A 26,008-nucleotide genomic window follows, 5' to 3' on the forward strand; every position below is an offset into this window, starting at 1 on the left:
GGTAAAAACATTGTCAAATATTGTAAGATTCTGTCTCTTCTTTCCTTCTCCTCCCTGCCCCCACTTCCTTTTCTCCTCTTTCTCTCTCTCAGTGGTTTACATTATTCCAGAAATAGGTTGTTTTTACTGTCAGTGTCTGTCAGTGAATTGAGGCACCATTTAACTTTTTATTTTGCTACCTTTCTTAGGAATTTGACAACCCACAGTAACTACAGTAGAGAACTACAGCAGGGAAAGGTTATCTGAATGTCACTTTATAAAACAGAGGAATCATTAAGATACACGAAGAAAAACGTGCTACATCCCCCATCATAAATAAATGTTGGGACTAATACAGTGAACTTCATTCTGTGATCGGAATTAAAATATTTTCCAGCAGGGGGCGCAGTAATTCTGAATCTTAAGTAAGAAGAAACCCTCATAATCTGATTGCTCAGTAACTTCATATGAGCTTGCTTTTTGGGTAGATTAGATCTTATCTATGTGTTGAAAGCTAAAGACAATCAATTAAAACCAATAACAAAATCGCATGCCATAATACCTTCATGATATGCTTTTGATAAAGAGCAATACGATGAGAGTAAAACAGACCTAAATAAATTATATGCTTAAGATTATTGATACGTATTGATGTTTCACATACCAGTGCAAACAGTTCGCATTCAGACTTTGTTCATGTCCAAGATTTTTATATGTAAAGGATAAATTGCACATCAAATCGGGCTCTGCAGCATGACATGTGAGGGATTATGGTGCCCTCTGCTGGAACAGAGACTTACCACACTACTAGATACCGTGTCAGGGAAATTCAGTTGCAGCAAGATCCCCTAAAGGGGGCTGAGCAACATACGTTGACCACGTGACCAAACCATGGCGCCCAAACCAGAGGAAAATGTATTGTTGGAGGTTACTGTGTTAATATATCCTACAGTATGTAGAGAGACACTATTTTTTCATGTCTGGGCTCCAAGGTTTGGTCACATGACTGACGTCTCTGTTAAGTGCCTTACCATGTCTGAACCTCCTTGGTCTAGTTCACAGAATATTAGAATCTGTGTTTCAGCCTATTACTCTTTGTAGCAATGAAGCCTTGATTGCCATATGGGGGTAAAAAAACATCAATATGATCCCCAAAAAAAATATACAGAGGAAAGAGGTTTTGAACACATTTATTGATCCACTGTGACTATTACAAAAACAACACAGATTCCTGTCCTGGCAACCCTGAGTGCTACCAAGCCCTTAAAGATGGTGCAATGATTAAGACCACAGTTGCGAATAAAGAACTTCAGCAGACCCCAACAAAGAAGAGATTCAGTGAGCACAGCCTGACCATGGAGACCAGCTGATACAAGCAGACATGAATGCCCTTGAGGGGACTGACTGGGGTCACACAGCTACCAGGGAGAGGCCAAGACAGAGCCGTATTCTTTAACTGCGTCTGAAAGATACAGCTGCATAAAGGACATGTTTCCGCCCCAAATAAGGGAAACTCAACCCAGTGTTACAGACCTGCCAAGGACACTTCTGTATAGCACTCATTTGGGGGATGAAGACCTGTGCAGTGTCACTCTCCCAGTAAAAACACAACTGCCCACCACAAGTAGCCACTGATACCCCTCCGATACACACGTGACTAAGAATTGGGCTTGCAACCAGAAGGTTGTAGGTCTGAAACCTGGCAGGCACCTAGGCACGGGGCAAGATGTTTAAGCTGCATAGCTTCAATACATATCCTGCTGTCTAGGTGAACGGTATGTAAAAGCATGAAACCCCAGATAGGGGAATCTGTTGAGCGAATAAACAGTAGAAAATAAGTCATAAATGTGTGCAAACTGGGGAGAGGAGACACAGCTGATGGCAAAAGAAATCCCTAAAAACAAATCCTACAGTTTATTTACTTTATCTCAACAGAAACAGATGCAGTGGCAAAAGAACAATAAACAAGAATGCTTGCTTCTCTGAATATAAACACCAAGCAAAACCCGATGATGTAGTGATGTGTTAGCATTATGTTTTTTTCTTCGTTCAAATAAATCTCATAGACTTGTGATGGAACTGAACTGCATTCTGGTTAAGGAGCTGATCTGATCTGGATGTTTTTTAAATTTTAGATTGCTACTGGTAGAGCTGGTTAGTTATATTGTCATCTCATTTCAGAAGTCACAACAAGACATGTGGAGATCCACTGTTCATATTGCATTTTTTTTAAACTGATACCAGTATCCAGAGTCAACCTCTGATTCTGCTTATTAGCCATTTACACAATTGGATATGTACTGAAACTTAAAGTATCACTTTGGGCACTTTGTGGGTATGAGTTCAGCTCCATAATCATGCTGCAATATATATATATATATATATATATATATATATATATATATATATATATATATATATATATATATATATATATATAGTTTACTTTAAGCTAATATTACTATATAATGTTTTCACCCAGTGTTGTTGCTATTTTTCACATGAAACTAAAATGGGTGGTGGTTTAGGTGAGCCAGGTCATGAAGAACATTAAGCTCCTTCAGAGGGATGCAAATCACAACACGAATGCAATTCGTTATCATTATTAAATCATAAGTCTTTGTTAAGCATTCTGATGCAGGAATTTTTGCAGATCTTTAAAATTTGTCCTTCCTCAGCACTTCTCCGGTTTGAGGCGCTCTCATCATAATACATAATTGACATACTTGATTCTGTTCAACTCTGATGCCAGCGACACATACGAAATGCAACACATTTCAAAGAAATTGTTTAATTACATTACGTCGATGTCGTGAAACGCCAAGAATGGGGACTCGATGCATACACAGGGTGTAAACAGTGACGATGCATGTAAAAACAGCAGCAATGGCTTTTGATAACAGCGGGTTTTACTGGTCATAGGGTTCCAAGATGGATCCGTTACAAATTTTCTATGATGACACTCACTTAAAGCCATAACCCTTTCTCAGTAATGTACATATTGATGTAGTTATTATTTTATAACTACTGAGGTGTAATTACAGAATTGCAATAACCACTAAGGTAATATGTATTTGGTTTGTGCAAAACCCCTTGTAACTCATAGGCACCACGGTGTATTTTAAATGTTATGACCAGAATAACTAATAACACAAACGTACCCAGTCACTCTGGGTTAATTTCACATTTTAATGGACACATTTTAGACATACTAAATTCATTAATCGCTCCAACTGCATTGAATGCCTGCATTTCACTTTGCTTATTTGCACTTTCCTGTTTAAAACAGACACATGCAAAATCATGCAAAAGTATTCCAGTGAAATGCAAATCCACCCCTTGGAGGACAACTGTAAGTGGCCATGTAGCTTTTCCCCGTTGTGATGTCATCTGCCGGAAGATCTTTTGGTGCAGCCGATGCAGGTTGAGTGTACAACAGAGAACGGCATTTGACAGCTTGCCAGGGGGAAAAAAACACCGAGGAAGGGGAAAAAACTAGACCTCCTAGATTTCCAAAAAATCGTCATCTGAAGCTACACGAAGAAGGAGGGTTTACTCGGGGGGTCTGTGCCCCACATTTCGCACCAATGTAGCGACTAGTGTAGACAAGAGAAGAAATGCTTTAATTAAAATAGCCACCCCAATCTGTTCTCACCTCTTTTCCTGTTTTATAATACACCCCTCGTTGGATATACATCGTGAATGTAGCCATGAATTCCGCAGAACAGACGGTAACATGGCTCATTACCCTGGGGGTCCTGGAATCGCCGAAAAAGACCATCACGGATCCTGAAGGATTTTTGCAATCGTCTCTCAAAGATGGGGTGGTCCTATGCAAGCTGTTGGAGCGATTGCGCCCTGGCTCCATCGACAAAGTAAGGACATTTCTGATTGCTAACGTCTTCCCGCACCCCGCCAGTGTTTCCTCTGCCCAAACCCATGGCAGAATCCGTTTTGAATGGTCTTTTTAGAATTCCCATTTCTATTGCTTTGTAGGTCATGTTGTACTTAAAATTGCCCTTAACGGCATAAAATGTTTGCACAGATGGCAGTAATATTATATCCGCGCGTGAGGACAGGCTATCAACATACGATAACAATAAACTCCCCACAGTCCAGCACGAGTTAAGAGCGAACCCGCGCTTAAACGTTTTAGCTGGTTACAGCAGACTACAAAAGCTGCGATTTTTTTGCCGAATCTGTATCCCACCTTACGAAACAACAGCAGTGTTTTATTGGTAATTCTTCATTGATTATTATTGTCAGAAGGAAAAAAAATATGGACATTTTGTCTTTGATCAAAAAGGCAATGACTGTTCACATTTGATACTAACCTAACGTTAACAGTGTTTTATGTCAGTTATATTATTTTAGTGCAAGGGAACATCTTGCTCAAATCAACAGGAGTATTGATTTTAAGGTTACACTGAAACCAATCCACATGAGCGAGCCGCCATTGACTGCAAAAACATGCACAGAATAGGACGCACCTCGAAATTTAAAGGAACAGTATGTTTTAGGGTTCTCAGCATGCCGGGTGTCTTTCAGGATATAAGGACAAGTCCTTGTCTTAAAAAAATGCTTTACACGCAAGTATTCTTGCCAATGTAGTAGGTTGATGTACTATGTTCTTTGAACAAGGGCAGGCAAACGTTAACTGAGAACTCCGGCATCATCCAAATTAGCAATATGTCACCGCTTTATGAAGTTACAAGGAATCGTTTAACTCATGTTATGCCGCGGAAAAGCCTTATAATTCCCAGAATGAATTCTTTAAGAATTATGTTGGCCGTTTAAAACAAACAAGATCTGCCTCTAACACTTTCCTAATAAAAGTGTAACATAGGCCTAAGCATCATTTTGGCTTCTAACGGTAACAAAAAGCTTCTAAAGGTAATCAATTCTATTATACTCAAGGTAAAGCGCAGGCTGTACTGTTCAAGGAAACAATTTATCATCATTATTATACCGAATGAGTTTAGACAGCAGTAGGAAACTACATTGTGGTTGCATATTAATTCACATCCTGATCATTTGGGGGCTTCGACAGCATTCTACCGAGTACACTGATTTTAAGTCTGCACGTTTAAATGTTGTGGGGTATAAGTCTTATCCACACCCTATTCAGTGATTTCATATGTTAACTGTTAAATTTACTGAATTCACGCGAATAACTGAATAAACTACCCTACCTAGTATCCTACCCTTTACACATAGCATGCTATTAGGCGATAGTCCGCTTCTCCGCGCCCAGCTCTTTGGCCAGCCCTCACCATTGATCACCTTGCTCAGTTAAGCTTTTGCATCACTTTTTTGACAAAAAGTAAAACAGGTCGTTTGAAACATGTCAAATGGATGTGTGCTCAGCAAATTAGGAGCTTTCAAGATGACAGCATTGGGGATTTAGGATAGAAATGAGATGCCATTTATTACAGGAAACAATTAGTAACACTTTGCTCCACAAGTAATATCCGGCATTAAGGATAACATATAAACTTAGAGATAGGGACAGTAGGTAGTAGAATTTATATGCCTGCAATCCATGGGCCACACTGCACTGTCTGGCACGATTTTATTCTGAAACATTTTAGCTGCATTTATGCAGTGTGCTGTTTATTTACAGTATTTTACCCTGTAACCTTGCTCAGCTGTATCTTGACACTTGACATTAAACCTCCCATTCCGGAAAAATGGTAGGCTAAATTTTTTCTCTCGTCTTCTTGGCGTTAGCCCCATTTGCCCCGTTGCGCTCTGTTATTGTGGACTCACATTATCACCCAACGTCATTTCCTTTCTTCCTATACCCACTTCCCGATAGCTGAGAAGAAAAGGTGCTTTACTTGCAAGTGATACGGTACGAGGGTTAAAATAATCATAATTTTTAAAACGACAGTACGTACATAACTGTATAAAATTGTAAATGCATGCTTTAATCATTCAGTTTCCACACTCAGATGGGGAGAGTGCACTCGGGGTTAAAAGTACGGATCGGGATTTGTTTCACTCTTCGCCTTCTGCTCGCACAGATTTACCAGGAACCGAGGAGCGACAGCGAATGCTTGGGAAACATCAGGGAGTTTCTGAAAGGTTGTGCTTCATTTCGCGTGGAGGTGAGTGCTTGTATTTTTCATAAACTCCCTTACACAACACGACCAATCGTTGTTTACCGTCTTGCCAGGCTCACGTTTTGCAAAGAATGCAGTAAGTTATATCAGGGATGAACCAGGCAACAACAGAGACACGTATGCTGGAATACGGAGACGGTCCCGTGGGTGGTAGAACTCTGAACCGAGAATAATGGGCCGCTGAGAGACGTTTGGGAGAACGCCTGGTTATATCGCCGGCTGCAATCACATTGTTCAGTTAACGTTACTGGAATAACATAGTGCAGTGTTCTCGGAGCATTGAATTTGGAAAACAAGAGTAAACATGGAGACAAGCCTATAAACTGCATTGTTGGGAGTGCAAGACTCCTGAAGCAGAAGATTATTGGTAATTTAGTAACCCGTGTTACGTCTTCCAGTCCTGCGGGCGTGGACGTGCGTGCGGTAATAATTTGCGTTGGTAGCAGCTGACTGTAGGAAATTTTTGAAAATCTCTATGGCGAAACCATTTTCATCTTAAGTGTCAGAATCTGTCCCCTTTATAACTGCAAGGTGTTTTTTTCTATATGAACCCCTAGTACTGCATCGTTGACTATCGTCAAAGTGCCTTTTTTTAAAATAATGACCATTTATCCTTTGTGTATTGTGTATATCAGAGTTCTAGCCTTTGTCTAGTTTTCTAATTGTCGCCTCTCCTACTTCGAGAGGTAAACGAGCACATTCTGCTGAAAGTTCCGTGTAATAAAGTTATCTTAAACATTCTTTGAAACTTTGCTTTCCATCACCAGGTATCTGAGCTCCAGGGATGTATTTTAAACACGTGATACAAGGGAGATGACATGCATTGTCAAATCTGTCTTAAAAATGAACTGATACTGAAGGATTTAAAATGTAGAGTAGCTGTAGAGTGCCACACTTGGCCTTTTAGTGTATCAAACTAGAGAACCAAACATGTAATTAACTTACTAACCAGGTTTTGAATGTCAGTGATTTTCTTTGTTTCTGTTCTTTTTTTTTGGGGGGGGGGGGGGGCTTCTCAGTGTGGGAGAGCGACTGGCTAGACCAGTGTAATTCATCCTAAACTGACCAAGGAAATGCTAAATAGCAAACAATGCTGAGTTAAGTATTAAGATTTCATGATGATTTTCATGTGGATTGTGGGGAAGTTAAATAGCTGCTCAGTGGGACAGTGGATCATGTATGAAGGTAAAATGGTGAGATTGTTAGGTTGCTCTCCTGGTCAAATGCTGCAGAAGAATATGCTGAGTCATGAGTTTTGTTTGTGTTTGTTGTGATGTTAAGGGTCTTAATTCCCTGTTGTGTACTTTGGAATGCGTGTTGGTGCACGTGTCATGTTGGAACGGAGTCATCGGTGGTGGAAGGGCATGTCCCAGGTGGACAAAGTAACACCCCCCTCAGGAACAAATGCTCTTGATCACTGGCCATTGTGTCAGTATGTGCCAAGCAGATCTGCTTTCATATTTTCATGGGCCCCCCTTTCCCCATAGGCTACTGCAACCTGTGTGTTTTTTTCTCCTTTCTGGATTGGTGTAGCTCCAGCTGTGAAATTAACAAGAGCAAGAGTGATGTGAAAAGGTCCACGCTTTGAGCTTGGCCATGACATTGACCACTTTGATTGAAGCCGGTGTCCGTTGGCTCCCAGTTTGTGTGTGGCTGCATGGCCAGTGAAAGATAGTGTGTGGTATTTAAATATCAGCCCAATGATATCAAAAAGGAGAGCATTAGGTTTTCCTGGAGACTGAGTGAAAACCTTCCCCTGTCACCCAAAATGGTTTAATTGTTTAAATGTTTAAGGATTTATTTGTAAATTTTCAACCCTGTCAGTAATTGAGCTCCTTTCACATCAAGTACATCTAACCTGTTAATTGTTTCATTGTCAGTCAGTTTGTGATTGTCAAAGCCAGCCATTGGCTAACGAGCCACCTGCCGAATCAGGCTTGTTAAATACAGGTGTGTGGAAGGTGACTGTTTGAGTTCTGGGCTGTGGGCTTGAGGCTGGTTTTTTTGTTTGGCTGCTTTTTGAATGAATAAATGAATGAATGACTAGTTTTTGAGTTTTTGTTCCTTTGGTTTCATTTTTTGTGAGAAGTGTCAGCCAGCTTCTCCACAGAAACAGTCTGCTGCTGAGCTACCATCAGGGCAAATTGGCCCAGTTGTCATGGTAGCCTTGCCTATCAACCTGACCACATGTTTTATTAAGTGTTCAGAAGGCAGAGTAGCCAGAAGCCAATCTGCAGGTACAAGGTGTTTCCTCACTACATAAGAGACTCGTTTCCAATGAGCAGTGCGCCTCCCTGAGGGTCTCAGATAGTTATCTCAGTTCAGAGTGCGGTTGTCTCCAGGCTTACAGAAGGCTGGCTAACTGATGCAGGTTGGATGTGTGAGGCTGGCCTGATAGCATGGCTAAACAACAGCTCCCTGTAGCCTGTTAAGGGAAAGTCCCACAAAATGCAAATTCACAGCAGTTTCCAGCATTTTAGTTTGAGCATAAGTATTACACAGTACTTATGTTTTCAGTTATTAATTCCATATCAGTTCTCCTGTGTTTGAAGGTAGCAGAGATTATGATCGGGGTGGAAATTTTTATGAACACATTCTTGAATTAGTTAATCATTTCCAAAGCTTTAGCGTAACAGCAAACATAACATTCCAAACACAAGATGTCTACTCAACACGCTAATTTTCTCTGTCTCCCATGCTTGGGTAGGGTTCTGCATTATGAATGTAGTGTTTGAAGGTGATAATAAGGTTTTGCTTCTTACACAATCATGCTAAAAAATGAAAAAATACAACTTAACCCAACCCCAAATTGACTCAAACCTTGCTTCAAATTGAGATATTGATTTGAAGAACACACTCAAGCGCTGCCAGTAGGAGAATGAACAACTTCAGTTTTGTCTCTGACAGACTCGCTGTGAAAGTACAGCGCTCCTGTCTTGCTCTATAGAGTGTGACATTAATCCAGTACTGTAGCTCGCCATCTCCGTTTGCTTTCTCGCTCCTCCTTTTCACAGGATTCGGGTGTGCCGCACAGCACAGTAGTGCACAGGGTAGTGTGAGGTGCTAGCACGCCTGCGCACGTCCCCCCCCCCCCCCCCCCCCCCCCAACACCCCCGCCCCCCAACCGTGCCGTAGCCGGTCCCCACGGCCTGGGGCAGCTGTGCGAGGCCCAGACAGGAGTCCTTTTGTCCCAGATGTAGCTGCAGACTGGACGGCCATTCTTCGGACCTCATTAATTCCAATAGTGGTTCAGCGTTTGCCAAGGATCGCCTCAGTTATAAGAGCAGGCCAGCCCTGCAGAGGAAGACCTCAGCAGTTCCCATTCCAGACACCCTCCGAAATGAAATTAAATCCATGATTTAGCTTATGGCAGCTGATTCCTGAGTGTTGTCCGCCCTTTAAAATGTGTCCTTTTCAGAGTCAGGATGTTTGTCCTCCTTGGTTACTGGCTTTGGATCCATAGCTCATTCAGATGGTCTAACTGTTTCTGACCATGCTGCTTGATCGCATTAAATCTAAACCTGTTGACCGTGAAGAGAAAGGGACCTCGTTTTCAGCGGAAAGGAAAAGAGCAGCAGGTTATGGGCTCTGCCCAGCTCTGAAATTGTGACCATTTTCACAGGTAATTGGCCTTGTAAATGACTGTGTTCAAGAAACAGATGAAGCATGCTATGTCTTTCAAGGTCTTCTGCTTTGGAAGTGCTTGTGGGTTTGCTGTGAGGAAGTCTTGTCTCTAGTGCATTGCAGGGGCTGAAGATGTTTGGGTTAAATCTTCCTGTCACTTTGTGTGCTGTGACTGGCTCGACTTTGCTTTCATGGCTTTGGGGAGTGGACAGATGAGGGCCTGCAATGATAAACTTCTGATTAACCCGGCTCTCATTTCCAGGTAAAGTTTTTATTTGGTGTATTATTTAGTTGATTTAGAAAGCTGTACTCTTCTGGCACCTTTGATGTGGTATTGTGGTTACTGGCAGAAAGAACTTCCCCAAAATATGATGATTGCCTGTCCCATGGGGCCTGCGGGAGAGACATATTTGTGGTCAGGGAGTTATCAGCTCTGGCAAAATGTCTCTCTGGTTCATTCCATCTGAAATAAACTTGACCCCTGAGCACTGTTAATAGTTTTCACATAGGCCTATGCTTCTCTTGCTCAAGCTCATCTTTTGAGAGTAAAGCTGGAGTAGAGATATTGTTGGTTAGGACGTTGTGGCAGTTCAGGCTTTGTGGATTGAAAATGGCGATAGAATTATATTTTTGTGCACATTACAACAGCCCTCATTGTGGCATTGTTTCTCACAATAGTGCTTTATTACTAGTAATCATTGATTCATTATCTGAATGAATGCACTTTCTGTAAATTGCTCTCAATTACAGTGTTTGCAAAGTGAATAAATATAAATGGAAACCTATCAGATAAGGAGAAAGTGACAGGTTTTCTTCAACCCCACCCATTTCCCCCTGGCAAATAAAGTGCTTTTAATGTAATATTTCGAGTAGCTACAGACTACATTGACAGTTCCTTCAAATGCTGCCAAATACTCTATTAATAATCTACGCTACAGTGCGCCTGCCACAGTTACACTGACTGGCCAAATGGAGGCACTGTTGTCAGATTGGCTTCGACAGGGAGGTGGCCTGTGGTGACAGGAGACATGCACCATGACACAATTTGTGGAAGTACATACGTGTGTGTGTGTGTGTGTGTGCAAGAAAGCCGGATCTGAGTATGAGGAGATTATAGAGTATGTGGTGAGAGACATCAGATTTACAGTAAGCTGATAGACAGGCATGGGGGCGGAGCCAGGGACCAGAGCTGTTCGAGCCTGAGGATTGCTGAGGTCAGGATCAGATAGAGGGACCTGAAGGAAGGAGTGTGTGTCTGTGCATGTGAGTGTAGGTGAGTGCACGCCTGTGTGTTTGTATGAGCTTGTGTGTGTATGTTTGTGTGTGACTGTGATTGTATTTTCATGTTTCCATGTGCATTAGTTAGTGCATGTGGTTATGTTTGTGCTTGCGTGAAAGGGATTGTCTGTTTGGCCTTGTGTGTGTGTCTGTCAGTGTGGTAGTGTGTTTACGTGAGCACACTTGTTTTTTTTTGCATGTTTGAATTCTTTTGTGTGTGTGTGTGTGTGTGTGTGTGTGTGTGTGTGTGTGTGTGTGTGTGTGTGTGTGTGTGTGTGTGGTCAGGACTGCACGCGCATCTCAGGGAACATCTGTAAGCCGAGTGGCAGTAATTTGTCCCCCAGTCACACTGGCACAACCTCCAGTCGCCTCCACTACCATATGTGAATGTGCAGGGGACTGCTATGCTGGGTTGTGCTTTGCTGCTGAGATGTATAATTGCAGAACAGACCTCTGCATGCTCCATCTCCCATTCACTGCATTACCTGAAGCAGGTCTCCCTACATTATCACAATGGTTAATACTCTACTATGTTTTACATTGTTTGTCAGAATTCATATAACATGTGTAACCATCTGAGTTCACTCCAAAATATTGAGAAATCTTGATGCAATTTTGTAGAGGCTTGTTCTTTTTCCTAGTTTTGTACTTTAAGCGACTTGATTGCAGTGTTATAAATCTAAGTTTGATGTGTGGTAAATGAGCAGTAATGTCATTAAGGACTGTATCCATGGGAACCTTTTGAACAGCCTCTATCAAGAAAATACAAAAACGTCCTTATTTTATTTTGTTGTTTAGTTCTGATTAACATTAGATTTTTCCCCAAAATATTTAGGTCTCCTGTGATAGAGAGTAAGAATTAATCTGAGAAAGTTACTGTTACATGGTGTCCAGATGAAGACTAGCACTAATCAAACCTTTGGGTCCAGCTGTTTGTTGCAAATTCCTTACATTGTGTTATTAATGGGCATTAAACTCATTGCCAATGGTAGCACAGAGCAGTTAGAGCTAGGCACCATGCATTTACCTGTTCACAAGGAGATGTGGGTTAATGCTGAGATTAAGTTTTCAGTACAACCAGCACAGATGTCACTGTCACTCCACTACTCAGCTTTGCACCTGTTCCAGGTGCCACTCACAGGTGCTGGAGTCACTCTCAGCTGGATCTGGATCTGTGGGGCCAGGGGTGATGCCCCCTGCCGTCACAAGGCTGCTCATTAGAGCTGTAGCCTTATGAATGGGGTCTGATGAAGGGGGTACATGGAGTGTTTTGTAAATGAAGGGGAGGAGGAAGCCAATGGTGTGTGTGTAAGAGTGTGTGAGAGAGAGAGAGCAAGCTCCTCTGTTTTGCATAACGCCTCCATCAGACAGAACATTTGCATTTATGGCACTGTGAGCAGATCTCAGAGGCAGAGCAGGCAGGATGCGCAGCTGATGGTATATGCAGATGTAGTCGCCCAGATGCAGACAGGCTGCAGACAGGTGCAGATGTGGTGCAGACAGGGCCCACTTTGAAAGCACTGTGTCTCACTCATCACAGTGTTCATAGAAATGGTCATACTTAGCTCTTGGGAAAAGAGTGTACAAAAATTCACTTAGGATTCATGAAATATATGTAAAACACCCAATTTTGTTTCGCCATTGTTTGTATGATGGTGAATCCCAGCTGATCTTAAATTAGATGCTTGTGCAGCATAAGTAAACAGGTATAGGTATAGGTGATGCTGCCGAAAGGGAAGAAAGGAGTCTCTGATTCAGAGACGTAAACAACTTTGACAGAAGTTGATGGAAGAAAAAAATATATTTCTTAGTGTCAACAGTGGAGTGTCTGCAACATTGGTAAATCTCTGGTCAAAAATAAGCACAGCTTTGAAAGGACTCCAACATCGAAATCAAGTTTGTTCTTATCTTGTCAACTAGTGAAATTTCTATCTAACTTAAAGTATGAGAGAGTACACAGATAAATCTAATGGATAAAAAGGTGCACAGCTATGTGTAGTGTTTACTTTTATTCAAAGATGCTTAGTTAATGTAGTGCATAGTCTGAATCTTAGTGATATGGACATAGGGTCCTCTTGTTGCTGTTTCTCTGATGGTGAATGAATGCCGCCTTTCAAGGCCATATTGCACAACATCTCTGTTGTGTGCAAAAGCGTGCCGTCTGCTATGTCCAAACACCTGTGTGCCTTTTAGCACACTGATGTAATCTCTGTTACCTACAGGAGAGACAGATTTGCAATTATAATTTGGCAAGTTAGGTAACGGCGGTATAAACCTACGGCTTAGAATAGTATATTTTTGGTTTATTTGAATTTGAATTGCATTTAGTATTTCAACTAGAAATGATCATTTAGTTCACTAAATTTGATACTTGGACACTTGTCAGAATGCCAAACAAAACATTGTCTTGCTGAAGTTTGTGCACTTTCATATATGGTACGAGTGGTCTGGAGCAGGCGCGACATGCATTTGTATGTGGGAACAAATTCCAGGTAACTGATGGAAGTTGATGAATCCCAAAATGTTTCTGATTTTGATAGAACATACACTATACATACCAAAAAGTTTGTATGCATGAATAGTGAATCTGGCTCACTGTAGCCGTTTTCGCATATGAACTCTGGACAAAGTGCGGAGAATTAAGTCCACAACTTGGCCGGAATTGCCCTTTCACACATGTAGCACTCAACAGGAGATTGTCCGTGACAGATGCGTTCTCACCTACAGGAAATACTCCACTGAGGGGCAGCACCTGGGTAGAGCGTGCAGGAGGCAGGATATGATGCAAAAAGTACCCTGCAGAAATCGCAGTGGCTGTATTCGAAACCGCCTACTGCATACTGTGTACTGCGTGCTACACAAGTATATACTGTATACTGCATGATGTTTTTGTCACTTATATGATATGCATTGTCACTTGAAATCATAGTGAGTTTAGAAACGTCCAGATTTCCTCATGGTATTTTCCAGTTAGACGCCACTTGCATTCTCACGAGTGAAAAGTATTGACGAGATCACCTAAAGTATTCACGAGTTGAAGTATTTTCTTTTTTTTTTATTTTTATTTTTTTTTCTTTTCAATGTCTTACCTTTTGGTGGTACAGGTACATAATGTGGCACGGAGGAGGAGAAGGTGAACATAGCTATTATACTTTTGGGTAGCCTATAAAAAAAATCACACATAGCTATCCAAATGGTGCTACTGGTACACACAATTTATTTTTAATTGTACATCTATTATAACAATAAGGTAAGTTTTTGTTGTTCGCTATGTGATGTTAGGTCACCAGTTCACCTATCTCACTATACTTATCACTATTACTTAGCTACAGCTTAGCTAGCTACTAAATAGATAATAAACTACTAACCAACGTTATTAATCATCGTAAGAGAGAAGTTTTGGCAGTATAGCTATAGCTAACTATCTCTTTAATGATCATTGGACTCAAAATAGCATGTATTTGGACATCCACAATGTCAATGAAACAGTGGAAAGCTATGTACAGGTGCGCGGAAAAGAGACTCACCGATGCCTCGCAGATGTCCGAAAAATATCTAGCATGCTAAATATCTGGACCTGTTGGGGAGTCCAAATCCTGTAGTGTGAAAGGTGTTGTGACCCGGTTGTGAATGGCAGTGAGTGCGGTGACAAGCTACAGCCAGTGAGAGTGCAAGACATGGGGTGAGGGGAAACCTGGGGGAGGAGTTGTACAACATCAACAAGCATGGCTTCAACAAAAGTTCCGCGGTCTGCTTGGACCCAAGAAATGGAGGAAATTTTGGTTGAACTTTGACAGGAACACCAATGCCTTTTTGCAGTACTGTGAATATGAATTCACAACTTAAGACTGTGACTCTTACATTACAATTTAATTACATTAACAATATCAATAATAGCAGTACCCCATCAAAATACAAATATTGTGAGATGATATTTTGGCCCTATTGCTTACAGAGCATATTATCTTTGTCTACAGTAGCCATTTTTTGAAGAAAAAATCCCTGTCTTGCGCATGGTATCGTGTCATTCCCCTTGTCACTTCTCGCGTGTGTTTTCTTGACAAAACGTAGTTTGGAGACCAGACAGACTCGTCGGGGATTCCTCCTGGTGAAAGAACTTGTAATGTGTGACCCCCCTGTCCCTGATCAGTCATGTAGTGTGCAAACCACAACGACTTCAAGATTCCCGATTACAAGACAGCAAGTTGTGTAGTGTGAACAGTACAGTGATCTGACGACTTAGTGTCACGTAGTGTGAACCTGGCCTTAGTCGTTAGGTTTGTCCTGTGTTATTCTTTTCTCTGCATCTCAGATACAGGCCAGATGAGCCCCGCATCATCACTGTAAAGACTATGCCTGTGAGCCATGTGGGTTTCTTATAAAATACCTACATTTAAGATATTTACATTTTATGTAAGGCCAATGCTACATTTTTTTGGTGGTGTTGGCCTTATGTGCATTATTTGTGTGTGTATAGAATGATGGTGGTTGTGTTGTATGCTTTTCTGTGTGTGACTGTGTGTGTGAGCTTGCCTGTGTGAGTGCCTTTTTGTGTCTTTGTGCGTGTGTTTGTGTGCATGTGAACAAGGTGTACAGTAACCGTATCAGTCTGGATAAGACTGTGTTTCTGCTGCCTCTGGCTTTGTGATTGCTTGTACGGTGTTAGGGCCTGTGTGTTTAGAATCTGCCCTCGCCTTCGGCTCGTCCTCAGAGCGCAGATGTAGGCCTGCCTGCCCATGCATGTGGAGGAGTCATGATTCTGATCCCAGCACCTGAACTCATGGTCCTCAGTCCACATTTTGCAAGATGTGGACCTTGACAAGGAGGTAAAAATTTTAATAAAGTACACATCAAGGGTAAAACTAACCAAGCTGTCCTTCCAAATAATGTAGATTATATAGATGCATAAAGTGCTAGTGACTTGGATCCAGGTGCTAGCAAAGTTCTCTAACAGCAAAAGATGCTAACCTTTCAACAAACACAGGCTCAGCCCTTACCCTCTTAAGTCTGAAGATGAACAGGTGGCATCAGAGCAGTGCCTGTCCCTTGCACACTGCTACATAATGCACTTTATCCCAGCTCTCTGGAGCTTACTCCATAACTACAAGTGGTGCTTTAGTTACCCACACACATTTTCAAGGTTAGGAAATCAGAAAAATCGATCAAAACCACAAAAATGAGCAAAGCACAAATCCTTTCCATTTAACCCTTGGACTGCCAGCAGCCCTGCCCTTCAGTAAAAGTCTTTCTGTGGCAGCTGTTCCATCAGGAGGCAGATGGAGACCGTGAGACAGGTGAATTAGCATGCAGATGTGCATCATTTAAAGGCACGTAGAAGTGTGGATCATTGAGGTGGAGCACCACGCTTGGTGAAACCGTATGAAATCAAATCTGCTGGTTGGTGACTGGACTGCTGTGTACTCGCGTGATACACAAATGTCAGTTACTGGTGTAAGAATCAGATGTTCATGTCTCCCCTCTCTCTCCACAGACGTTTGATGCCAATGACCTGTTTCAGGGTCAGAACTTCAGCAAGGTGTTGAACTGTTTGGTGGCGCTGAACAAAGTCACTGCAGGTAAGCATGTCTGTCCAGGTGAGCATGTGTTGAAAAGATGTCTTTGAAGGTTTGCAGTGTGAAAATGGCCCTAGTGTGACATGGCAGTTGATTTTGGTCAAACATGATCAAGATACAGTTGAAAATCCTTGCTCCAAATTCAGTGTTTTGATGCACCAATCAGAGAGCAAGACATTCCACCCTTCACCTCATTTGCTCTGGTGTTGTTTGATGCTGTTGTTACTGTTTATCCCACTGCATGTGCCTCTCTTTTGTGGGGTGTGAACGCATGCTGGAGTTCTTGTCTCCTGTGTGCTCAGTGGCAACTTGCAGCTTTAGCCCCACTTCCACACTCCCAGTTTTTAAATACAATGGAGGCTGGCAAAGTGGCATGAGCTACACAGTAGGGGTGGGCGATATATCGAATATACTCAATGTATCACGGCTTGTTCTACGTGGGATGTAATAAATGACTATATCGCGAACATCGAGTACAAATTGTCACGTAATTTTTTTTAAGCTGCTGACGAGACTCGCTTTGGTGTTTCGCTTCTCCCGCTCTCTCCTATGGTTCTCTCCCTCTCACAGACACAAAAAGGAAAAAAAAACTCACATACATGCATCACACACACTCGTCCACCCATCCACACCACTCTCCTGGGCGAGTGTGTGTGACGTATATAGGTGAGACGTGCGTTTTTGTATCTGGAGGGAACAGGGAAAGAGCCTGGAGAGAGCGAAAGCGAGTTTATATGTGCTGAGTTTGGAAACGGTAATAGAAGATGGAGGCGGATGAATTGGTTCCGAAAAGAAAAAGCACTGCATCCATTGTCTGGCAGTGGTTTGGGTACCCAGGGCTCCAGACTGCGACCAAAATGGTCGCATATGTGATCATTTTTTGAGAGTGTATGAGTTAAAATTTCACGTGGTCGTATTGGTGTGAGTGCAGGATGCTCTCCCTGCCTGTACACGTGCACTGATGATGAAACACGAGAAACAATCCATTTACCTGTTACCGTGTTCCAAAGATGAAGTGGTACTGATTATTTTAACCCTTTCACATGTAACTTATTTTATGCTATGTCGTGCGCATTACATGGTTTGTTATGTTTTCATTAGCGTTATTAAGCTTCTCATAGTTTTCACCGCTGCATTTGCTGTATTTTTTAATGTTAAATCGCTGTTTCCTCAAAGCTAGTATTAGCTAGATTTTTTTCCAATCTCGTGTTCTAATCGCACCGGTTTTAGCATTCGTGCTAAATGGCTAATCACACCGGTGTCGCTGTATGCGCGAAAGGGTTACAAAAAAAAATAAATAAATGAGGAGAGAGAGGAGGCTGGTGGACAGGGAGAGCCAACGAGAGGTCCCAACTCAGACACAACTGATGATGAGAGTTCAGGTGTAAGCAGGAAGAGACTGACTGAGCCAGTGAAGAAGGAAAAAGTACCACTTTCAACCACAATGGCTAATGCAGTACCTGTGGTTGCGGTACAAGGGAAACTTAATGTTCAGATTAAAATATTTTGCAAATTTCAATATCGCCCAGCCCTACTACACGGTACCTGTCTGTCACAGTGCCTGTTCCTTGTCCACCCTCTCTGTGATCTTCTTTCTGCCTCTCGCTGCCTTATTTCCTGATGGTTTTGGTCTCTGGGGAGGGGATCAGTCAAAGCACAGCAAGTGTAGATGATCTGCAGTGAGAGGAAGGGACGAGGTTTGGTGCTAAGGGTCAGTTATTATGCGATTATTGAGAAGGTGAGGCCTAAGAGCTGAGATTTGGCACTGTTGTAAGCTGTACTCCTGACAGAGTAATGGTGGAGGATGTTGAAACCCACACACTGTGATATAGGTCCTTTGCTTTGAGGGGAATGTTTGTTCGTTGTGCTTCAGGCCACAATTCTTTGTGTGAAACACTGCTTTCTGCCTGCAGATATTGGGTGTACCCAGTCCCTCTATTAAACCCTGTACTCTCTCCTACAGATATCGGTGTAGGTAGTGACTCTGTTAAACCCTGTACTCTCTCTTACAGATATCGGTGTAGGTAGTGATTCTGTTAAACCCTGTACTCTCTCTTACAGATATCGGTGTAGGTAGTGACACTGTTAAACCCTGTTCTCTCTCTTACAGATATCGGTGTAGGTAGTGACTCTGTATGCACGCGTCACTCTTCGTCCCACCGGATCAAGTCTTTTGATTCACTGGGCTCCCAGCCCTCCCTGGGCAGATCCTCCAAGCTCCTGCAGAACCAGTACCGCAGCCTGGTAAGTACCAGAACCAGAACCAGAACTGTAGCCTAGTGAGTACAAGAACCAGGACCACAACCTGTTAAGTGACACAGGTCTGGGTCTTGTACCGCAGACTGGTCAGTGGCATAAACAGACCTATAACAGAAAGGACATATCATTGTCTCATAGTACTGAGTTAGTTTCCATATAGGAAAAATTCAAGCAAATATACCATAAAGTATGCTGTAAATAATAAAAGAATAAACAAATAGCATAAGTAGCTAAAAAAGCCATGCTTTATTATGATTCCAGGGCTTTGTTCAGTATTTTAAACAGAGGTCATGCTAGACCCATGCTAGGTGTAGAAAGAAATTAGAAGATTGCAGTACTGAAGTTTTGTTGCACCCAAAGCTGCTTTGAAAAACCAAGTGGTTTAGGGGTCCTCCTCTTTTTCCCTCTCCTATGCCCCCTGCAGGACATGACAGAAAACAGCAACCACCAGACAGTGGTGAAGGCACGCTTCAACTTCCAACAGACCAATGAGGACGAGCTGTCCTTCTCCAAGGGTGACATCATCCATGTCACCCGCGTGGAGGAGGGCGGCTGGTGGGAGGGCATGCTCAATGGCAAGACCGGCTGGTTCCCTAGCAACTACGTCAGAGAAATTAAAGGCAGTGGTGGGTGTTACCTACTCTGCGGGGGGGGGGGGGGGGGGGTGGCTTTTTTTTTTTTTTTTTTAGAAAGTTTCACTCCACCACCGTAGCGTAACCTGCACTATAGAGTTGACCAGCTATCTGCCCAGTCTCTTATATTGTATTCACAAAAAGGCATTTTGTTCCCTCAATATCTAGATGAGAAAAGTAGGAATAAATCATATATTTAGACCAAGTAAGTGGCAAAAAATCCAGTCTTCAAGTTTTGATCAGATCCATATTGGGCTTATATTGGGCTCACAGGTAGCTCAGGGGTTAAGGCCCTTGCTCTGAGTGCAGGCTTAGCTCTGTGGCCCAGGTGCAATCCTAGCCCTGTCATCAGCTGACGACCAGGACATGCTGGTGCTAACAGATTGGATTTGTTTCCCCGAGGGCGGGGAGGGCAGGGATTCCTCCCTCGAGCACCAGGTGCCTGCGATTTGCTCGGACCACGCCGTCAGAGCCTGTCCTCAAGTGAGCCTCCACTCCGCTGTAGTGTTCTCGGTGACTCACGGTGCAAAGAAGTAGCTGTTGGCTGTGAGCAAGTATATTGAAGGGTTGCATTTATCTCCCTTCAGTGTTTCTGCAGGGACAGAGTGCATATTGTGGTGAGATGAGCCTAGTTTACAAATGCAGATTCAAAACACAGGGGCTTGCTTCATGCAGAAAAACACAGAAAAAGAATGGAAAGATAATTCAGTATATGTTTGTGTTTGGAATATGTGTGTTTTTGGGTCTGCATATCGCAAAGCTGACGTTATCAGTATGTGATGGATTAGGACTGCTTGGAAAAACCATCACTTGTGGGCTGTGGGCAGTGTTCTTTCTGTATCTGTTTAAAGAGCCTCCAGCTTTATGCCAAAGCTGTAAAAGGTCTTAACATCAAGTCATTCTGAGGCTCTGTCACCCACTGTAACTTTCCATGAAACCCAGATCTAGCCTGAGTCATGCCTCCTTGTCTCTAAGACTTGTTTCCTCTCTTAAAATGACACCAAACTTAATTGACCTAATTTAAGATTTTACCTCATAGGGGTTGACTCACAGCAGTTCTTATAGTTTAGGGAACAGCTAAATTGAAGTGCTCATAGTTATGACTTTCAGTCATGTTAAAAACATGACTGCACAGGAAATATTTGATATTTGGTATATGTTAATGTGTAGAAATTCTGTTTGTCTAGGTTTTTTTGAAAACTTGCATGCCATTTTCTATGTGACCCTAGTAACCTCAGTGTCACTCACTCACTCATTCACTCAGTGGCTCCCACAAAATGACAGCAATGCCTTTGCTTAATCACTCTGTGGCAGAAATGCACTAGTAAGGCACTGCAGAGTGGTCTACTGCAGTGGTCAGAGCACCTGCTCTTGCTCTTTTTTGACTGATAGTGACATCACCTTATGATATCAGGTCAGTGAAATAGGTAGAACAGGAAAGAAAGCTCATAAAGACAGGAAGTGCTCTAGCCTTTGGATGGGCCCATCCTTTCTAAACAAGAGCCCCTCTGTTGTTCTGGAAGCCCTGTGTCCAGTCACTCACATGTAAACACTCATGCTAAATGCAGCCCTCTATCCCCACTTCTCCAGGCAGGGAAGGAGAGGGAGAGAGAGAGAGAATACAAAAAAAAAAATCTATGAGTAGTTGATGCCAGCCCCAGTTGTTGTACCGTTATTAATGCTGTCCCCATGGGAAGAATTCAAATGGCTCAATTTTGTCATTTTTATATTAGTTTGCCAATGGAGTAACCAGATGCCTGGGATTTCTCCCCAAACCAAGCTGCAGGTGACTGGGGGGATTTGTATCAGGGAAGGCCTGTCTGTGTGTGTCACATGTCCATGGGTCCCCTTCGTCTGTCCCCAGGACAGTGTCCACATTTCTGCTGCAGAGAGCAGAGTGCTTTCTGTTCTGACCAATAATTCAGACGCACAGCCTGCTCTTTCCTGGAGGGCTAATGGCGGAACGAGTCCCAGTGTTTCCATGAGAGGCTGACTTCTTCCATCCTGCACTCAGTGTAAGTGGAGTGAAAGGAGTCCAGATGCTGGAAGGCCTGTCTGACACGCTTGTCTCTTCTTTCCCTCCCTCCCGCACAGACAAACCAGTGTCTCCCAAGTCCGGCACGCTCAAGAGCCCACCAAAAGCCTTCGACACCTCTGCCATCAGCAAGACCTACTACAATTTGGTGAGGAAGCCATTTTATGATTTTATGAAGCCATTTTTTAGCTGAGTGCTAAATCTCACTGCGGAAACCAGAGATCTTTACATGCACTCAAAACTTCTTGCTCTCTTCAGTGTTTGTTTTTGTGATCTTTTATGTTCTGGCATAGTAGTGTGGAATTTCGAGCTGAAAGGAGTACTACTTGTCTTAGCGGAGTGGCATGTCAGAATGTTTCAGAATGCTACATCTGAATATTGAGAGCAGTATACAAGCAGGGAGCATCCCCTATCTATCTGCTCTGTGCACAGCTTATAGTTTTACATGCTATCCATTCATACAGCTGGATATTTCTCCCCACAAAGACAGACTGTCTAAGCAGTCACTCAATATTACATTACACTGAATTATTTGTTTACTTGGTAATCCTCCTTATTTACGGTGACTCAAACCCACAGCATCTTCCCATAGCCCCAGTGCTTAAGCACTACACTTCCCATGAAGCAGTGCTCCGTGAAACTCGCCCTCCACCTCACTCTGCTGTTGTCTGAACTAGGCTCAGGGACACAGACTGAGACCCAGGTGGACTGTCTGTCGGGGTGCGACGTAGGTCGTTGTCTTCCTGCGAGCGGCTGATGTCGCATGCGCTGACAGGGCCATTGGTTGACTGGCCCAGTTGTTAGCGCAGCATAGAAGCCGTGCCTCAGCTTCAGTGCACACTAAGGGGAGAAGGGGTGTAACGGTGGTTATTTATTTCTGTCATGATCGGAGAGGGAAGCTTCACAAATCACTCAATGGGCAGAATCATCATATGTTACTATTGAATCACTGATTTGATCATTCTCTTTTGCTGTTGTCTTTTAATTCAGACCAATCAGTCCCTGAAGGCATGTGGCAGCTCCCCACATTAGAATGGAGTTCAGGAGGCCTGACTGTCCCATCTGATGTTTTTGGGTGCAGTAAAGGACTACTATGTACTAGTGCTGGGCAGCATGACCAAAAATTTGTATCACAGTATTTTTTAAGATTCTGGCGGTTTTATGGTATATAATGGCATTTTTTTTTTGCATGACTGGGCCTTTATATAGGTTTGTGGCTTATTCTACTGTCAGGAGTACATAGAATATAAAAACATTTTAATTTCATCATGTATATAATGAAGGCCTTGATTACTATAGGGTTTGCTTGGCCCCACAAAATGACACAATATATGAAGGAATCAGTATGCATGAAACAGTTGCAGAATGTAAACAATTTTTATTGTGCAAACTGCAATGTAGTAAAAACAGAACTTTAAAAAAGTAGATATGCCAACAACTTTAACACTGCTTCCTTTTCAAAACAAAATATTTTAAGATTGTTCTATAAGCTATAACTGCAGACACAGCTCCTCTCTTGGGCAGAAGTTCTTCTGGTGCATCACTGGTGTGACTTTCTTCATCCTCCATCTCTGTTTTCTGTTCTTTAATCTACCACAGCAACACCTCTCCCAGCTGTTGACAGGCTGTTATGCTACCTGGCCAGCTAGCGAGCTGTACCCAGTATGCCGTTCGGCGGTGTAATTTTGTAAATGTAAAATTATTAGTGTTACACAGTGGCGGCTGGTGAGCTGGAAACAGGGGAAGCCTAAACACTACCTTTAAATTTATCATTACTTTCAACCTGTTCCCTTTTGTCCTCCTTGATTAACAATAAAACAAATAATTCACAGAATAATCAACACCAATCACATAATTAGAATAAATGATTATGCTCGTGAAACACTGCACATTGTCTGAAATTTGTGTGCTATTGTGAAAGATACAGCATAAGATTGTTTAATTAACAAGGATGGCAATTCGAATAATTAAGTGGCAAGTAGCCTAATCCCAAATCTTTCTCTTAAATGTTTCACATTATAGCTTTCTTGTGTTACAAAAGTCAAATTACAAAATGGAGCTAAATTTAGTTAAATCAATTTAAATTACTGCGAATAAACTTTTAGTTTACCCGTAACGCACGTAACTTTTTATTCTATGTGGCACGCGTTACTTTACATGGTTTGTTATGTTTTCATTAGCGTTATTAAGCTTCTCATAGTTTTTCAGTTAGCATTTGCTAAAGCTAAAACCTAAAATTTGTCAGAATTTTTCAATGTAGTCTTCTAATCACCCCGGGTTTAGCATATGTGCTAAACGGCAAATCACACCGGTGTGACCGTACATGCGAAAGGGTTAATGGAATAATATTTTGTTTTATTTATTTTATTTTAGTATTTTGCTGTTCAGACAAGTTCTTGCTCCGATGCACTTCAATGCATTTTAATAAATTATACGATTGCCTGTCTGGTGTAACTATCTGTTTGATAATTATTTGGCAGTCTACTGTAGTGCAGTATGGGTCAAATCTCGTTAATGACATTATAGCCTATCATAATGTGTGCGACATTCTTCATAATCGATAACCAACTTTAAGTTGGTGTGCCTTGACGTTCTGGTTTGACCTCTGATGTGCCTTAGCCCCCAAAAGGTTGAAAACCTCTGCTCTATACTAGAAGGCAGATCACTCAGAAGCTTCTTGCATCTTCTTACCTCTGCCCAAACCAGGAAATGACACAGAATAAAAATCTAAAAGCAGAACATTTGTAACCTGAAGATTAGTTGTCCCAAGAGACCTTTGAGGGAAATAGCCCTTTTGCTTTATGGTTGGAGGGAGTGGTCAACCTCGTTCTGTCACTTTGCTTCATTCTTGAACCCTCTCTGCTTCCTCCTGGGTGTGGGAGGAAAAGACGGGCTTTGGTGTGTCTGGCAGAAATCAGGCTAGAGGAGCAGTGTGTATGGTAATGGATGAAAAGTACTGTTTGCTCCAGAAATGAGACTGTGATTGCTAGTGTTATTTTCAACAAATCAGATTCAAACGCTGAATGGGGACAGTTTGACATTTGACTACTGTACTTTTCATGCCATAGTCATTTTGTCGTTCTCAATTTTCCAGTGAGATAAGCTTCTTTGCTGTAGGAAAGGTAACTTTTTATTAAGACAGAAAAGCCAAGTTATTCTGTTCTTAAAGGATGCAAAGTGTATCATCTAGTACCAAAGATGTGTTTCTTATAACTGTACATGTGTATGTGTCATCTAGTACCTGCTATGTGTTTCTTATATCTGGAAGTCTAAGTGATTGCATTGTGCCATTAAATTCAGTGTGTGAAATTGGGGTTTGGGCTGGGATTTGGAGTTGAGGTCAAGTGTGGTGTTGGGTGTAGGGGCACGGCAAAGATTGTCTTGATTTGCAATTGCATAAACTCCAAAAATGCGCAGTTGTAGAAATTGAGTTTTAATATGTATAAACATTTATAAATGCATACAGCAGTTACGAGCCAGTTGAAAGGTAAATTCCATGCCTATTGTAAAGTGTCAAGCTTCCAAATGAAGGATGAAAGAAATTACTTAATTGCTCTGACATATTCTGATATTTCTTCCCAGGTGCTCCAGAACATTCTAGAAATAGAGACAGAATATTCCAAGGAGCTTCAGAACCTTCTGTCTAATTACCTGCGGTCATTGCAGAGCACAGACAAGTGAGTTTAGACCCATGTCCTGTCTGTGTGTGTGTGTGTGTGTGTGTCTGTGTCTGTGTCTGTGTCTGTGTCTGTGTGTCTGTGTGTCTGTGTGTCTGTGTGTCTGTGTGTCTGTGTGTGTCTGTGTGTGTCTGTGTGTGTCTGTGTGTGTGTGTGTGTGTCTGAGTCTGACTGGGCTTTCTGATCCTCTCCCAGGCTGAGTACGTTGGACATTGCCCACATCATGGGCAACCTGGAGGAGATCAGCACCTTTCAGCAGATGCTGGTCCAGTCCCTGGAGGAATGCACCAAGTAAGCCCTCCCCTCTTCACTCTTCCACTCACTCATCTAATCATCATTCATAATCATCATAATTTCTAAAGCAGGAGGCACTCACAATCTAGCAGTAAGCACGTGCCTGGGAGTGTGCGTTGGCATATCTACTTTTTTAAACTTACTGGAGAGAAATAGGTGTTGGCCCTGGAGAGTTCATGCTGTAGAGAAACATTGTGATTTATCATTGGATATTGCTGACCTGTATTCCAGAAACTGCTTAGATGGATAATTGAGCGATTTTGACTTGGCATATGATTCATTCCTTTCATCTTCAGCACAGGTTTTAAATAGTCTCTGACTAATGTCCTTCCACTGGATAAGATACCTGCTGTGTCACCGTTTGAAAGTTGAATTAAAATTCCCCAGACAAAGCATGTCCAAGGTGTGGTATATCCTGAGTAAGACCAGCTGTAAAGTTTGTTTTTTTTTTTTTTTTTTTTTTTTTTTTTAAACTTCTGTGACAGAAGACTGTTTACATCAGTTTCTTAAATGTATTATGGGGCCATCTAGT

General features: G+C 42.2%; 1 protein-coding gene across 2 annotated transcripts in view; it reads left to right on the forward strand.

Moving 5' to 3' along the window:
• The first annotated feature begins 3,398 nt into the window (after positions 1-3,398).
• Positions 3,399-26,008, forward strand: part of LOC118788817 (rho guanine nucleotide exchange factor 7-like) — a 38,865-nt gene continuing 16,255 nt past the window's right edge. For both annotated transcript variants that reach the window (XM_036544925.1, XM_036544924.1), the window contains exons 1-8: positions 3,399-3,854; positions 6,006-6,089; positions 16,498-16,582; positions 18,690-18,823; positions 19,263-19,464; positions 21,565-21,653; positions 25,088-25,182; positions 25,378-25,473. In XM_036544925.1, coding sequence (XP_036400818.1) covers positions 3,690-3,854; positions 6,006-6,089; positions 16,498-16,582; positions 18,690-18,823; positions 19,263-19,464; positions 21,565-21,653; positions 25,088-25,182; positions 25,378-25,473 — 950 coding nt within the window. In that variant the 5' untranslated portion in view covers positions 3,399-3,689. The remainder of the gene's footprint in view (positions 3,855-6,005; positions 6,090-16,497; positions 16,583-18,689; positions 18,824-19,262; positions 19,465-21,564; positions 21,654-25,087; positions 25,183-25,377; positions 25,474-26,008) is intronic.

The sequence above is a fragment of the Megalops cyprinoides genome, chromosome 14, assembly GCF_013368585.1.
Source record: "Megalops cyprinoides isolate fMegCyp1 chromosome 14, fMegCyp1.pri, whole genome shotgun sequence".
NCBI classification, from domain to species: Eukaryota; Metazoa; Chordata; class Actinopteri; order Elopiformes; family Megalopidae; genus Megalops; species Megalops cyprinoides.